The sequence below is a fragment of the Ambystoma mexicanum genome, chromosome 8 (assembly GCF_040938575.1).
Source record: "Ambystoma mexicanum isolate Mex_15411 chromosome 8, UKY_AmexF1_1, whole genome shotgun sequence".
In the NCBI taxonomy this organism is placed as follows: Eukaryota; Metazoa; Chordata; class Amphibia; order Caudata; family Ambystomatidae; genus Ambystoma; species Ambystoma mexicanum.
This window is the reverse complement of record NC_090929.1, coordinates 138629696-138646110: the sequence shown is the minus strand read 5'-3', so window position 1 is coordinate 138646110 and position 16415 is coordinate 138629696. Positions and strand designations below refer to the sequence as shown.

The following is a 16415-nucleotide window of genomic DNA, read 5'->3' as shown; positions in this document are numbered from 1 at the left end:
ACCTTCAGTGGCCAATAGGAATGCATGCTCAGGGTACACTGGGCCTATTGCATGCCATTCCCCAGGCACAGTCATTCTACCTTCAGTGGCCAATAGGAATGGTCCGTGGCCACACTCAGGGAACACTGGGCCTATGGCATGCCATTCTCCAGGCACAGTCACTCTACCTTCAATGGCCAATAGGAATGGTCCGTGGCCACACTCAGGGAACACTGGGCCTATGGCATGCCATTCTCCAGGCACAGTCACTGTACATGGGCAATGAACAAGTCCTTTTAGAACCTTTGTAAAATTGTATCACATAAGTGCTCAGCATAATAACATATTTGTGTTGCACAGATTGATGTTGGAAATCTTGCTCAGTAAATAGCCATTAATTAATGTACCCATTTGCCCAGTCTGAAAAAATCATATGAAGGGGCTGGCATTAAAAGTCACCCATAGAAAAATATGCCACACTTTAAACTAGTTGAAGGATTGTAAAACGGATGACAAAAGTGGTTGCACATTTCTATCGAATACTCTGATCAGCACGCATGTCTGTTGTATTTAAAATATTAGTGTTGCTCCAGCTAACATTTGGTATGTTTTGTTTTCATTGTAATGGTATTGGGGATTGAAAGAACCAGACATTCTTGAGATAAACAAACTTAGAGTTGTTTGCATTTGCGATTGATCCGATGACACATAGACTGCAAAAGATGTCAAAAATCCCTTTTGCAAAAAGGCGATCTCTTGAACTAGAAGGGGTTTACGTTTTTCAAAATCAAAAATCCTTCAAAATCTAGAACGGATAAAAACAGAAATTGCCCAGAGCGCTTTGGGAATATTGTTGTTGATTGATAAATGCCCTGCTTTTGGAACGCTTTGTAATCACATGTTTGATGTACCGCCTTCCCCTTTTGCAAAGTAAACTTGTGCCCTGCTTTTTGTCTCATTCATAACAGGACCTGCTGGTATTAGAAGAACAGGAGGTGAGTGAAAGCAGTCAATGCACCCTTTCCAATCAGCGTGTATTATATTCACTCTGCGGCACTGTTTGGCGTGTGTCCCTCTTGTGCTGTAACTATGATCTTAAAAGGAGAATGACTTTGTTGTGTTCGCTGTGCAGAAATGAACTGGGAAGGGGCACAGCAAACCGCTGGCAAAAAAAGCAAAATACGGGACACAAGAGACCAAACTCCAATTCATGGAACTTTTAGCGCGGTGCAAAGTCACTTTGCACTGCCAACAAACACCCTGATTCACAGAGCGGTGCAAAGTGTATTTTTGCAAACACCCGATTCACAGAGCGGTGCAAAGTGTATTTTTGCAAACACCCGATTCACAGAGCGGTGCAAAGTGTATTTTTGCAAACACCCGATTCACAGAGCGGTGCAAAGTGTATTTTTGCAGTGCAAAGTGAGTTTGCGCTAAAATATCCATGAATTTGGCCCAAAGTGTACAATCTGCAGGTGGGTCGATTCAATTTTAAGTCAGGCCACACACAGAATTACGGCAGGGCTGTTTTCACCGGCACGGCTGCCTTGCATCAAAATCTATGTGTCTCCTAATGTACACCTGACGCCCACTGACCTGCCGCAGATCTGCCCTGTGCCCAATCTATCATGCCAAGTCAAAGGTGCACTGAAAAGCACAATGCTAGACCCCTGCCCATTGGCCTGCCCACTGTGAACACACTCTTTACAAAGCAGGCATTGGAAAAGCCAACAATGTCGGATGTTCTATACAAAGACATGTTGTGCATATTCAGATGTGTTTAACATTGCAATTTTTCAGGTGATCACAATGAAATAGCCATTAGTATTCATTTAGATGATTTTTACAAGCAGAAAGGGGTGTTTAAAATTACTCACTATGACTTAAATCTAGATCATTATCAGCTGAATAGTCGCCATTGACCAATGAAGTCATTACCTTTCTGAGAACATGTTATTGCATGCAGAATCGAGTGTAACACAATGGGCATCCAATATAACAAGGGATGGAGATAACAGTGCCAATTTAGAAATGACCATTCACAACAAATCAATATTCAGTGACAAATGATCTGCATTGGAGACAATAGATGAGCACAATACCAAAGAACTGTATCCCTCCTCAAAAGCCACCCGAGTCCCACCCTAGTTCTATGCCTATTCTATACCAATAGATGTGTCTCATTGAAGAGTCGATATTCAAAACTTAAAACTGCTATTGCGCCCTGACTACCCACTTGTGGACTGTTCTCTGATTCCTATCAGGAACCACAACAGCTTTAGAAAAAAGCTGAAAACGTATCTTTTTAAGTGAATAGTTATAATTCAGTTTTCCCTCTCCCTCATCTGAAAATTGACTTTTGTCACGTCTTTATATGTATTTCCTCTGTCTTTGTCGTGCGCCCCGATGCCTGCGTCCTGCGGCGCGGTATAAACAAATAAATAAATAAATGTGCATTGTGTACATGCCCGATACCTAGGTGTGCTTGCAGGGTCTACCTGCAGTTCTCTTGCACCTTCAGCCAGTAACTCCCTCCCCTTGCAAATCTCTGTGGTGAATTAAGGGCTTTGCAGGTGGGAACTATATGTGTAGAAATACAAGGGCCACTTTACCTCTGCTGTTTCTTGTGAGTTGGGCCCTTTTAGTCCAATTAACAAAAGATGTCTGTAATTAAAGGGCCAGTATTTCTCGCCGTCATTCCCTAACTGACGTGATTAGGTCATTAGTGTGCCACCAATATTAGCTTATCAATGAACGTATAATACTTCTTATGTAGAGACCATGTGCCCTGGGAAGCCTAGAAATACATAATTTCAAACAAAACGAGCTATATTCGGATAACAATAATCCATGAGCGCATAACAAAACAATCAATAAAACAATTCTGACATCACAAAGATACAGGTCAAAATATCATACTTACATATTACATTACAAAATTCATCGAAGGACAGATGGACATTCCAAATCTCTCATATTACCTTATTTAATTCATCATGGTCTCACGTCTTTGCCAAGCACTTGAACAAAATGTTAAGAGCAATTTCAAGATTAATAGATGATTTAAAAAAGACTGTAGCAGAATGTGTATTAAAAAGCAATTTGTTACTGGTAGCGGTACTGGAAATGTCCATCTTAAGTTATTCATATACTGGACAAATGTGTAAAAAATAATGGATAGTTTCCTTGCAATTTGTACACATGGAACAGTTCTCAGTATTTCTTTTATCCCGTTTTGACATCAAACTGGCAAGTGGTAAAATATTAAATCTAAATTTGGGCAATTTATTAACTCCAAGATGCACTTTTCGCACCCACAATCTGTTTTTATACTTAGATATTGAGACTGCACCTACATTTGGGCTAGCCCACTTTTAAGAAAAGGTTTTGTCTCCACCTGCAATAGAGCCTAGTGCTACATTTCCCCACCATTCCGCTCCATAAAGAGCTGTGGGGCAGGCCTAAAACTTACATACTTCTAATGTTTCCACCGTTGCTCTTCCCCCAAATTTTCTAGGAAACTTTAAGGTTGCACCAACACGCTTTCTGAAAATACAGTGATTGCGTTCCTGCGGCCTTGCCCATGATTCACTAGTTATTATCCCCACTCCTAAATAGTCCAAGTGTCCAACTTGTCTGATAGCCTCCCCCTGTATTTGATAGTAATGTTTTCCTTAACCTTATGTGACAGACTACTGATGTTTATTTCAAGTAAGTAATCATTGCAAAATGGTTCCCGACATTTTGTATTCCTGCTGGAGATTGTGATATCAGTACCACGTCTCCTACATAGAGGGTATTTATGTACAAGCAAAACAATAGTGGTGACAAAACCCAAGCCTACCTTACCCCTTTATCAATGTCAAAGGCCTCGGTGCATAAACCTCCATTTCCATATCTGACCTTAGCTTGGCTGCCCTCATATAAGTCTTTAATCACATTGACAATTGATATCAGAGCTTATAATGCAACCCTAGAAGGTCTCTATCCATATAGTGAAATGTAGCTTTCAAATCCATAACAAAAAGATACATAAACAAATTCGTTTGAGTGCAGTATTTCTCTTTCAGTGCACAGATGAAACAGAAGTATGTTGTTCGGATTGTTTTATGAGCATCTCTACCCTATATATGTTATTCCCAAAGAAATTTGAACATTGGGAACTGACTGGAGCATCTCGGTACTTTCTCTTAAAACAAATCTGATTCAAGTGTGCCCTCAGTCCCAGGAAGCAGGCCAGCCCTCAATGCCCAATGGCGTGACAGATCTCAGATTCATTGTATCCTCACATCCCAACTCCGAGGCCCTCTGAAATAGTGTATATGCTGCATTGATATATAGATTATGATATTTGGATGGGAGTTTGGGAAAAGAAATGAGCACCAATCCCAGTGTGCATTATGCACTTAGTGAGTCAGCATACTTCTCTTCCGTTGCCTACATGTTTGTCAAATATAAAGATATGTGGTCAATCTCCCCCCACACCACCCAAAATGCTCTTTCATTTAATGTAAAGCAGACAGGAACCCTTGTTGATGCTATTTGCATCATTTCCCTTTCTCATCAGGGTATTTCAAAAAAGTGTTATAGGAGTTTACCAGATTGTCCATCTTGGAACGATAACTTTCTATCGTGTTATTCTAGATTTTGATTATATGGTGTGCACAGTGAGACAAGTGTAACTTTATAGCCATGACTATAATATATACTGAAAGTGATCATTAGAAATGAACATTTCAAACTTTTAAAAAGAGTCACTTTACATTGTTAGTGCCATTAAATGTTGTCATTTCATTAAAATGACTTATTTTGCTGAGTAGCACACTTTTTATGTCTCTAAAAATATCTGTTTCTTCTGTGAGCACCAAGGCAACTGGCTGGTTGTGCTGCTGAACCAGCACGTGCTACAACATGCACAAGCACTAACAATGAACACAAAATAGAGCCTGACGGATGTGGTTGGTGAATTTCACACCCTCGAGTCAACATGACTGTGAGTTGGGTTATGAGGGTGGAAGCTTTAATTTCCCAAATTTGTGCGCTTGCGCCGAATGGCAGGTGCTGACACTAGCATAAGGTGTTGGTGTCAAGTTGAAAAGTTTGAATTGCTGCATTTTGTGAAGGACAGGGCCCTTATACACAGATCATTTTCCAATGGGGTGCTGCCATTATAAAAACGCTTCTGTGAATTAGGCCCCAGAGCTCTCGGGGCCATTATATATAATTAATTTAATGTAGTTAAGAACTAAATTGGGATTAGACTAATATTTCAATGCCAATGACAGTGATGGGAATTTTTATTGGCTATGTTCCAGTGGTTAACATATGCACCATAATCGCCTGTATTGGGTGCTACCATCTTCACGAGAAGTCCAATATAATATTTGCAGTATTTAATGGGAATCAGCGAGTGGTCGAAGTGTACGAATAGAAGTAGAAAAGAAGTAATGGGACTATGTGCCCTGCTGGCCTGGCCCTGCTCCCACAGCCCCCATCACCAAGCCCCCCACCCACACGCAATCAAAACCCACAAACAAGCACAACTGCTATTTAAGGGAATGTTCAGTGCATGTACTGAAGTGCAAGTTTCAACTTCTTCCTACACTTTTATTTTAAAACGAAACCATTCCGGAACGGTTTATTTTAAAAATAAAAGTCTAGAAACATTAAAACTTAAAAAAAAAAAAAGAAATTAGAGGAGCACCGCTCCCAACTGCTCCCACCCACTTCGAACACAGGAATCACGTTTTTAAAAATAAATAAAAGTATAGGAACATTAAAACTTTAAAAAAAAAAAGAAAATAGAGGAGCACCGCTCCCAACCGCTCCCAACCACTTCCACCACTGGAATCAGCGGTCATAGCTCGCAGATGCTGCCTGTCTTAGTGCAGGACACGCAGGCCAGCTATACGCTAGATATTCGATCCGCCTGCGGTCTAACCACAATGGATAGTGAGCGGTAGCCGTGACAACCTAGGCTAAACATCAGTACCCTTACTGCCCACAGGGGAACGTCAAAATCCATATTGAGTTTCCTGTTTCCAGAATGTCACTGGAGATGCTGTCAACAACTGGGCATGCAAGCTGCTTGCCTTTTCCAACTTATACACTATGACACTTAGCAAGGGACTCCATTAATCGAAATGTGTTCCTGGCATTCACTGTGAACACAGTGAGCGCCAGGGGAAACTGGCAGCTCGCCGCCAGATTGCATGGGCAGCCTTCTGCCCATCATCTGTTCTCTGGGCCCAGTCGCAATATCGCCTTATGTGACCTGAATCAAACTGCATTTACACATCTTTGCAATTGTTCCCGTAGATCCATGTTTGATTTGTTTTTTTTTCTTTTTCTTTTTTTTTCTGTTCCAAGGGCTCTGTAAATTTTAAGTTTGGGGTCCTGTATGCCAAAGATGGGCAGCTTACAGACGATGAGATGTTCAGTAACGGTAAGTGGCGACGATGAGCCCATTCGTTTGTTCATGAATTCCTGTGTGTGCCAATATCCTTCAGCACATGGCTTTCCTCTTTTCATAGAACATATGTGGCATATACCACAGGGGCCTAAGGCCTTACCACACACATGGTGCATGTGTCAAAATCCTTTTGACATTTTACTATATTTCAGATTTTTTACTTAGTGCTCATTATTTCAGAAATAAAGGTTCCATGTGTTAATATCGCCTCAAAAATATTGCCATACAAGAATGCTGCTAAATGAACCTGTGAGGGAAACCCCTGCAACCCCCATATTTTTTAAAGGGAGCGGGGGACACCCCTGCAACCTCCGCTTCCATTTAACTCTAATATTAACCCCATCAATAATATCGCCTATGCCGTTTCCCGACGACTATATGTATGGCGATAGTATTGGTGGGGATAATATTACCTGATACTGAAATAAAGTGCTGTATTGTATGTTTTTGGTTGTTGGTCATACCAAGGTGACAGATAGTACTTACTCTAATACTGGGTGCAGCTGGTGTGAGTGAGCACATTACTTTGCAGTTGGAAGGCTCTGTAGAAAATGGGCGAGCCACAATAGCCACTTGCTGTGACTGTAGCTCTATTAAGTTCTTAGACCAAAACACAATTCTGTACATCTGCACTAGGGCCCAGCTGCTGGAACAGTGCAGTTGCTGATCATTCTAAGAGAAGAAACACATACTCTCTAGCTTGTCAGGTCGTGTTCCTCTAGCTAGAGAGATGTTTACACCAGGAGCAATCCGCCACCCGTCTCAACGGACACAAGGCTTTCTGCAGGGCTAAACCTGGGCGGAGACAGATTTCTGTCTACCACGTCATCATCTGATTCTTTGTCCAGAAACTATATTTTGTCTGGGTCCTTAAACATTTGTTATTTTGAATTAACAATTATTAGAAATTGTTCTGATAATTACATGAAATATGTATTGGCATGCAATAGTTTGTTCATGTACTATTGTAAGGGCCTTTGGCTTGTTGTAATGGTGTAATGTTGTGTAATCAACTGAATTGATTTATTTGAAGAAACACTTTTGAGCGAACCTTTACTTTTTAGCAAATGAGCTGTTGGAATAAACTCAAGCCCACATGGAGTCAGTGCAACATTTAGGCTCTTTTCAGACATTTCTAAGTCATAAATAGGCAAAGTAAACCTCCATAAAATAGAGTCCACGAAGATGAAGACTCCCACGCATTGCACTGTTGTTAACACACAATAAAGCATCTGTAGACATTCAGATGGATTTCATTTTTCCTTGAGTCCATCTGCCCACTCCCTCTGGTCCCATTGGGTCTTTTAAAATTGTTTGTGTTTTTTTTTCTCTATTTGTAATCATGTAAGGCAGGAGAACTCCACCTGCTATCTTCCCTAACTACAGACTTGCCTTGCATCTGTCATGGATATCATTTGCTCCCTGGCTTCAGTATGGAATCATGTTGAGTTACATTGTGCTTTTGTGTCGTGCTTCATGCCGGAGTCCATCCTCTAGGTGCAAGACGGGGTATTGAGCCCTTGCTGCTCAATGTTGTCTTGCTTCCAAAACCAGCGCCTTGCCCCTGAGCTATCCTCCCTCCCCAGTTAAGAAATGGGTTGACTGCCACGTGTTCAGGCGTGGAATTGAAGGGCTTCCTTTTCAAAGATGTTAAGAGAATCTGTACAGTGAATCGTTTTTTCCCTATTTCTTTCTCAGCTGTTAATATCCCAGAGTCCTGTGTGTAGGTAGAAATTGTAAATTAACTTACATATAAAAATGCATTCTTATTTTGACTAATATGTACATGTATGTACAAGTGCATGCAATTTAGGTGCAGAAATCGCTGCGCTGCGGTAAATGTTACACATCCTATAGATTTTACTACATGGATTTGAATTGCCTGGAATCATTTGTAACTCTTTTATTCATGTGAAATGACCCTTCTGCTTGATTCGCTGCAGCGGGGCTTTCAGTAGAGCATGGATGGGATGCAGGAAGTGTCGAAGGATAGGGCACGTGGCCATTCTGCAGTTTGTCACTAGTAGTCAAGTGAGGTTCAAGCCGTACCATATGACGTGGCTTTTTATTTGCATCACTTTCTGATGTCAGTCCCTGAACTTAATCCACCTTCCGAACAAGAAACGTCTTTAAGATGTTCCTTTTAGCATACTTTTCATTTTGCAACACTTAGCGCAACATGAGGGTCATACCTTAAAGAAATGTGGCGCTAGTTGGAATGACTGACCACTCAAATATAGAGACTATCAAAATGGGGCATCGGGCCTCATTAAGATTTTGGCAATGTTAACTGTAGCCATGCGGCCCAACGGTAGGAATGTTACCGCTTGCAGTAAACCTACCGCAATGGGAAGGGTCTGCATAACTCACTGTCATGAGCACTCTCCAGTTATTCCCCTGTAATTCCCCATTTTGGAGTCTCATAGGACTCTCTTGCTCTTTGCATATTACGGAGAGAGGTCTGGGAGCGCCTCTACCAAGAACGAAATTGGCCAAATAACCTGTTATTTGGGAAGGTGCCCACTCATGTGGGGGTTGTCCAACTCCAGGCCTCGCGGGCCGGAATCCGGACAGGTTTTCAGGATATCCCTCATTAATAATCATGAGAACAATTGTGCATACCTTCAGAATCGTTGTATTCAAATTTATCTCATGAATGTTAAGGAGGGGTGTCCTGAAAACCCGACATGTAGCCATCCCTCGAGGCCTGGAGTTGGACAACCCTGGTACAACCACGTTTTAGCTCACTGTACCTTTCACAGAGGAGAAATATCCATTTACATATTGTTCTGGTGCCACCCACTTGTGCAGTCCAGCATCAAAACGCTAAGCAAGTATCCTCTGAACCAACAGCAACCGCAGACACGTATTTTGGCCTTTTTGTCTCCTCAGTGAGGTGAAGCTGAGCCTCCCGAAGGCACAGTGAGCAAGGGGTCCACATTTGGATGACCCTTGGCTACTTAGGATTTGTATATTATGTATGCAGTAATTACCACATGCTGTAATGGTATTGTGTGGAGGAAATTTCCTCCACAAAAAACGAGTCAGTTTCTGGTGACTTTCAGAAATGTGAGTTTGGCAGTGCCGTAAAAGTGGCAGTAATTCCTTTAGTGACACTGGGCCTCATTACGATCATGGCGGTAGCTCGTAACGAGGCCCTTGCCGGCACCGTTCATACAGTCACCCCCAGGGTCCTAATGAGGCCCACTGTTTTGTTGCACCACCATACCCTACATGAAACCTATAGTTGCATGCTAATCTCACTGCAGATGTGCACTCCGTGTGAAACAGATGTGGGCTGACCTGCATCACTGGTACGTTTAGTATCTCAACGAGGCCTGTGGTTTTATGGCTGGGATACTGAAAGAGGCAGCTTCAGTTTTTCAGTGACCTTTCAATTTTTTCCGTAAAGCGCTATATAAATTAAATAAAAATACAAAAACATGTACACATTGGATTTGCATTCAGAATGATCACATGCTAATGTCTGACGTCTAATAACTAATATCTGATTTTCCTCTAGAAACCGGAAGTGAAAGTTTTCAGAAATTATTAAATCTTATGGGAGATACGATTACGTTGAAGAGCTGGATTGGCTACCGAGGAGGGCTGGACACCAAAAGTAAGTATTCCATTGATATCATCCTTAGCCTCCTACTTTAAAGTCTGATTGCTACATAACAAGGAATCATTTCAAAGGGCACGCTAGTGAGCCTAAGGCAAAGGTAGGGTACCAACCAAGCAAAGGATTAACAGGCATAAAGGCAACCACTGTGTGGTGGGGGGCTGTGCGCCAGCCCAAGCGGCAGCCTTTTTGCAGGCACTTCTCAGGATCTCTTGTGGTCCCTCTAATTCCCAGACACACAACAGGTTACAGGGAAATAGCACCCACTTTTGTACCGGCTCTGAGCTGTTCTATAATTGGGCAAGTTTCAGCAGTGGACAGGTGACTGCAGCGATCACCCCCCGCTTATGGGGCGTGTACAGGGCCGGTACTAGCCTTCCAGCCCACCATCTCAAGCCTGGGCAGGCTCAAGCAAAGCAAGGGCTGCAGTCACAGCTCAGACCCGTTACCAGCCCTGTACGCCCCACTAAGAAGGGGTGAATGGTATTTGCCCCCAAGGTACTTCCGGCTGCAATTTATTTTATTTTATTAACGTTTTTCACTGGAGACTGGCTCTATGCACCATTGCACGAGTCCAATTTCCAGTGAAAACAAGATAACATGGCCGCTGTCATAATAACTATAAAAGCTGAAAGAGCAGTGGTGCCAGGAGCGCAAGAAGGTATGTGGGGTGAGAGTAGGGATGGGGAAGAGTGAGAGGGGATGGGGGATGTCTTGGGGCTGGCATGTTTAGTGGGTGGTGGTGGGCCGGGGAGTTGGCAAAGGGGTCTGGGGAAAACATGTCAGGAACCCAGGGAAGGGCTTTAGAGTGACTGGAGAAACACAGTGGTACCCTGTGTGTTCTCTCTCGCATGTCCAGCCACCTTCTAGGCTGAACGCCCTTCCACAGGTGAAAATTTGTAATTGTAAGTTTACAGTCGATGGTGCAGTTGGAATAGGCCAGATTACCATGGGACATGCACCCATGCTAAGTCACACATCCCACTCACATTCTACCACCAGAGACGAGGGAGGGCTGCAGCTGATGGGCATTTTCCCATGGGTGGAAGCCTCCACCCAGCATTGCTGGGCTTATATAAGGGGTGTTCACGGGACTCCCATCAAATTAACAGGGGTTGGTAGATCGGAAGGTTACAGTTTATATATACCTAAATTGTCCAGCTCCTAAGTGACCCTGAGGTATTCCCTAGAGAGCACGTTCTTGAATTCCTTCCTGAACTCCACTAGCATTGGTGGAGTCCTGATTGCAACTAGGATGATTGATATTCCATTAGGCTGGGGCATAGCAAGAGAAGACCTGTTTCCTGGTTTTCTCTTTGCAAGCAGTTTAGTCTCAACTCTTGCAAGGTTCTAGTTCCAGAGGAGTGCATCCCACCTGTGAGCCTTATGGCTAGGTATGCTGGTGTTCGGCAATAGTTGACTTATTTGCCTTAATGTTCAGAAAAGGTATTAAAAATAGCAAGACATGTTTTACTAAGTTACCAAATATCAAGGTGGAGAAACACAACATAATTGTCACAAGAGAGTTAATCTGGCCAGCAGGGTTGGGTACTGGACGTACTGTAGAATGTTCATCTTGCAAGTATTCTGGAGCTCAGTTGTCTGATGATTGAGCAAGTCACAGCCAACGTCCATTAGCACCCTCGGCGAGGGAGTCAGCCAATCAGGACTCAGGGAATTCAGGCTGACACTGCTAGTATTACCCCGCGTTCCAAGCCACCTGATGCTGGTTCCCCCACCGGCCATCTTCCACCCACTGAGCCTGCTTTTTGTTATTTTCTCCCTCCCCATACAGAGACCCACCTTCCTATTCCATGGTGGCCATGTTGGTATAATATTTTCCCTCACCCCCTTCACCGAGAGAAAATAATGTCCATTTAAAAAAAAACATTAGCACTCTTTTAGTGAACTACATGGGAGCTAATGGTGATATGCCCCTCGGTGGCTGGCCGACCCTGTAGGTAACGGCCCACCACCCTTGTCAGGTGACCCTCACGCGGCCCACCTTTCGGGGCAAATCGCCTCAATGAAGGTTTGATAAACTTACAGCAGTTAAATACGTGTTTGAGAATTAAGTAATGTTTAGTTGAAGCATTCCCTCTTGGTGGGGGACAATTGACATTTTCGGTGGGGTCGGCCTCTTCCAGAAACTTAAGCAAGTATGAGCAGTCTATAAATAAAAAAGGGGGTTTCTCTCTTGTTTGGATCTTCAGACAATGACATTTTACAGCAGGAGTTTCTAGGGTGGGCAAGGGACAGAGGCAAATAATATCAATAATTTGGTTTTTATATAGTGTTTTAATCTAAAAGGCTCTCATAGGGCATTTACATACATTACTATTGTAACCCAATCTCAGTGGTGCTGAAATGATGAAGTCACACTGGGTGATGGTCTGGGGGGTTGCCCAGAGCGATGCCAGAGGTTAAGATTAATTCTAAACCTTCCAGCCATCATCTCTTTTGTTTTGCTTTATTTACCCCGAGTGGTACGGGTATGCTGAGATATGGGTCCCTTGCCTGCTGGGCGTAGAGACCCAACCTATACCTCACTGATGATGCCCAGTGAGGACAAAACATGTCTGGGGTTGTGCTCTCGTGCAGAAGGTATGTGACCAAGCAGTCCGGGCAGACTGTCGCTTTTGAGGTGGGAACAAACATGATTTGCGTATGGTCTTTCCCCTTTATGTAATGGCTTTTCGGGCGAAGAACAATGGTCTTGGTGGTTACCAAGATGAATGCCAGTTATTAAGATTAATTCAAAACCTTCCAGCCATCACCTCATTTGTGTTGCTCAAGCTACCATGAACCGTGAGCAGTTGCTGTCTGTCCAGCTGAAATGCTTTGTTGAATCCCATCGAGCCAACTTGCCACCTCAAACCCAACTTTAAGCATCAGAAAGCACCCCAAAGTCTTGAGGCTCTTGAGAAACTGAAAGAAGATTTAAAAAAAGGTGCAAATCAGTGGTCTGTCCCCTTGGTCCTGTTCTATTTCCCTTGTGACTTTAAAGTGTCCACTTTATTCCTTAAAGACATATTCCTGAAATGTGCTTGCAATTCTACATGGTTATTTACCTTCAGACCCCTGTTCTTCAATACCCAAAGTGCCCTTTGTTCCCAAAGTCTCCATTATCTGTGTATCTCACTACTAGGGAGGGTTGTTAGTGTTTCTGAATAGTGTGTCTTATTTTCATGAACCTTGATTGGTCATTTCTTTTATTTTGGTGTTTATCATACTACTTATGTTTTGGATGCTTTCATGTGGCTCACACCCTCCTGAAGAGTATAGCCTGCATTCACTGTGTGCTACCTTAAGAGGCAAAGTAGCCCCCTTCATACGTCCTTTTTGTCTTTCCCCTTCTTTCATCTGCATCCTGGCACTGCACACAATAGTCACACAGAGAGACACAGATTCAAATGCATTATTTCTAAAACCTTTATTTACTAAGGTTCCTGGGGTGGTGGAATGCCTAACTGGCCCTAACTCTAAAAGGATGGTTCCCTTAACTGATGTTTCTAATGGCTGTCATCGTCTAATAGTCCAAAATAAAAGTCTGTCTGTGTCGAAACCTATGCTTGCCCTCATGATGTACTCAAATGTGATAGGGAGTCTTTTGAAAAGGAAAAATAGTGGGTCAACAAAAATGGCAAAACCAAAGTTGGTTTCAGGTGGTCTTCTCGCCAGCTGCAACTTGCTCAATGTCACAAAGATGAGTTCACTTACCAGGGCTGTTCGTAAGATCTTCTCCACGTGGCCCTTACAGTGAATTCAAACACTTTCAATGTCCTTGAGTTCTTAGGGGGTTACCTTCCCCAAGCTTTAACTTGTTCACTTCCAGCTTCAATATAAAACACAAAGTCCACCTTTCTCAATAGGCCTCTCAGGATTGCTTTCACCAAGCGCAGGCCTTTTGCAGCTTTCAACACAAAACACAAAGTCACTTTCTTCACTAGGCCGCTTAGCATTCCCTTCCCCAAGCTCAGGCCTTTTGCAGCTTTCAACACAAAACACAAAGTCACTTTCTTCACTAGGCCGCTTAGCATTCCCTTCCCCAAGCTCAGGCCTTTTGCAGCTTTCAACACAAAACACTAAGTCACTTTCTTCACTAGGCCGCTTAGCATTCCCTTCCCCAAGCTCAGGCCTCTTCCAGCTTTCAACACAAAACACTAAGTCACTTTCTTCACTAGGCCGCTTAGCATTCCCTTCCCCAAGCTCAGGCCTCTTCCAGCTTTCAACACAAAACACTAAGTCACTTTCTTCACTAGGCCGCTTAGCATTCCCTTCCCCAAGCTCAGGCCTCTTCCAGCTTTTAAAACACAAAACACAAAGTCAGGAAGTGCCTTTTGCTTATGAACAATCTTTTCTGCATATAATCCTCTTATGGGGTAGAGTCCGACGCTTTTGAAAACGCTAGGCTCTTTGCTTTTCCTCAGCACGACCACTCTGACCCTTTTGCCCCTATCTTGATTCTTTCCTTTCACTTCCTTTTACACTTTTTGTCCTCAGGAGCTTCCTGCACCATTTTTCTGTATAAGGTGCTTCCTGCACCACTTTTCTGTGCACACTTATATCGTCTTTTATTCTTTGTACTGGTTGTGCCACTTGCACGCTTCGTTCATGCTTTTTTGCCCTCTTGCACTGGTTTCTTTTTCTTTCTTTTTGGATCACTCACACCCCTTTTTATACTGTTGTTTCTGTAAAAATGTTCAGTTAAAACAATTTTCTCTATTTTTTATTTGGTAAAATAACATGTAACACTTCAAAACGAACGATCATTCAAATGTGGTCCTCTTCATTCCGCGTTCTGGCATTACCTTGTATCTCTATCGTGCTCTTCACAACACTGGCTCTTCGTTTCTAAGTCAGGGTCTCACCACCTGCCCCTTGGCCACTCCTGGGATGCCTCACCGACCCTGGGGAATGAGCAGTCACATTCACTTGCTCTGCGGGGCACCAGTGAGCCTCTCGTTTCCCCACACACAGACCCTTCTTGGCTCCCCAGAGACATGGCTTCATCGCCACGCACATGCCCTTTTGTATGGCAGTTCATCAGCGTCTCGGCATCCCGGTCTCTGGCCTCTGATCCTGGGCAACTCTGGCATCTCGGTTCTCCGCCCAAATCGCTCTCCTGTTGGCTCTCCTACTCGCTCATACACTTGTGTCAGACCGCACCTTTTATAGTTAAAAGACAAGCAAAGTGGAGTAACAAACAACTTGAGTTCTTTCTTTGGTAGGTTTCCCTTACTTTCCCCATGTTATTCCAATGGGTAATCTTTACTGATCTTAGTTGCCTCTTCCTCATCTCAGTATTTGATGCAAATGGGGAAGGGGAGATGGGATGAGACTGGATAGACCCCATAAAGGCTGAGGGAGAGTAGGTTGGGGTGTTTTTTGGTACGGGGAAATACCATGTCTTGCCCTTGGGTATCCTCCTCCCATTCCCTCCCGACCATCCACTCAGGTGATCCTCCCTCGTTTGTCCACCCCCAAGATCGGGATCCAAAAGCAATGGCCCTTCCCTGGCCTCCTGAATGGAAGATCCAGAGGGAGTGGGTTGGAGAATAGCCTCAGGTTTCTCACAGGGAGCTCACTGGTGCGCATTTAGTAATCCTGTTGATTCCTTTTCATGTGGGTCATCCCAGTGAACTTTGCTATTTTTTAAATGTCCCCACAATGCCCCCCGCCACCACCCATGACCTCTGTTTTCTTTTTTGGCCCATACTATCACCATTTCTGCCACACCTTTCCTGCCATCAAATGAAGTTACCCCACTGCCATGGCAAAGCTTTGTCGCTGCAGAAAATGTGCCAGCACTAACTTGTCTGTGATTAGATGATTGGCCCTGCCTTTCCATCTCCACCTCGACGGAAGTGCCCTTTCTGGCTTGCACTTGTGCAACAGTGCCTTCTGCCTTTTAAATCAGTTTTTAAAACAGTTTTTGTGTTTAGGCACTCACATCTGGGATTGCCTTCCAGTCTCTGTGGAGGCACAAAGTTCCCTTGCCCATTTAGAAAGTTATTAAACACTTCTTTTTTTGAAAGATCATTTCTAGTTATTGGCGTTTTGTTTGCTGGTCTGCTGTTGAGTTTCTAACTATTGATTGAATGTATATGATTTGTTTACGTTGAATGGTGTAACTCTCTCTCAAGCAAATAGCCTCATTCATGCACAACCAAGGCATACAAATCACAGTCAACCAATAAGAGAAATGTTTTGAATCGTTATGCATTTGTGTTGAGAGTCAGTTAACATAAATTAGAACCCAACTCCAAGCACTCCATTTGTAGAAAATACATGCATGTTTTCTGCAGAGCATAGTACTTAGCTTTTCACATGATGCTG

The 16415-nt window shown here is 43.3% G+C and overlaps 1 protein-coding gene across 4 annotated transcripts in view; it reads left to right on the top strand.

Moving 5' to 3' along the window:
• The window catches only part of GARNL3 (GTPase activating Rap/RanGAP domain like 3), a 1295083-nt gene that overhangs the window by 848321 nt on the left and 430347 nt on the right, over positions 1 to 16415 (top strand). For all 4 annotated transcript variants that reach the window (XM_069609500.1, XM_069609499.1, XM_069609501.1 and 1 more), the window contains 3 exons: positions 948 to 974; positions 6349 to 6424; positions 9975 to 10073. In XM_069609500.1, the coding sequence (XP_069465601.1) occupies positions 948 to 974; positions 6349 to 6424; positions 9975 to 10073 (202 nt within the window). The remainder of the gene's footprint in view (positions 1 to 947; positions 975 to 6348; positions 6425 to 9974; positions 10074 to 16415) is intronic.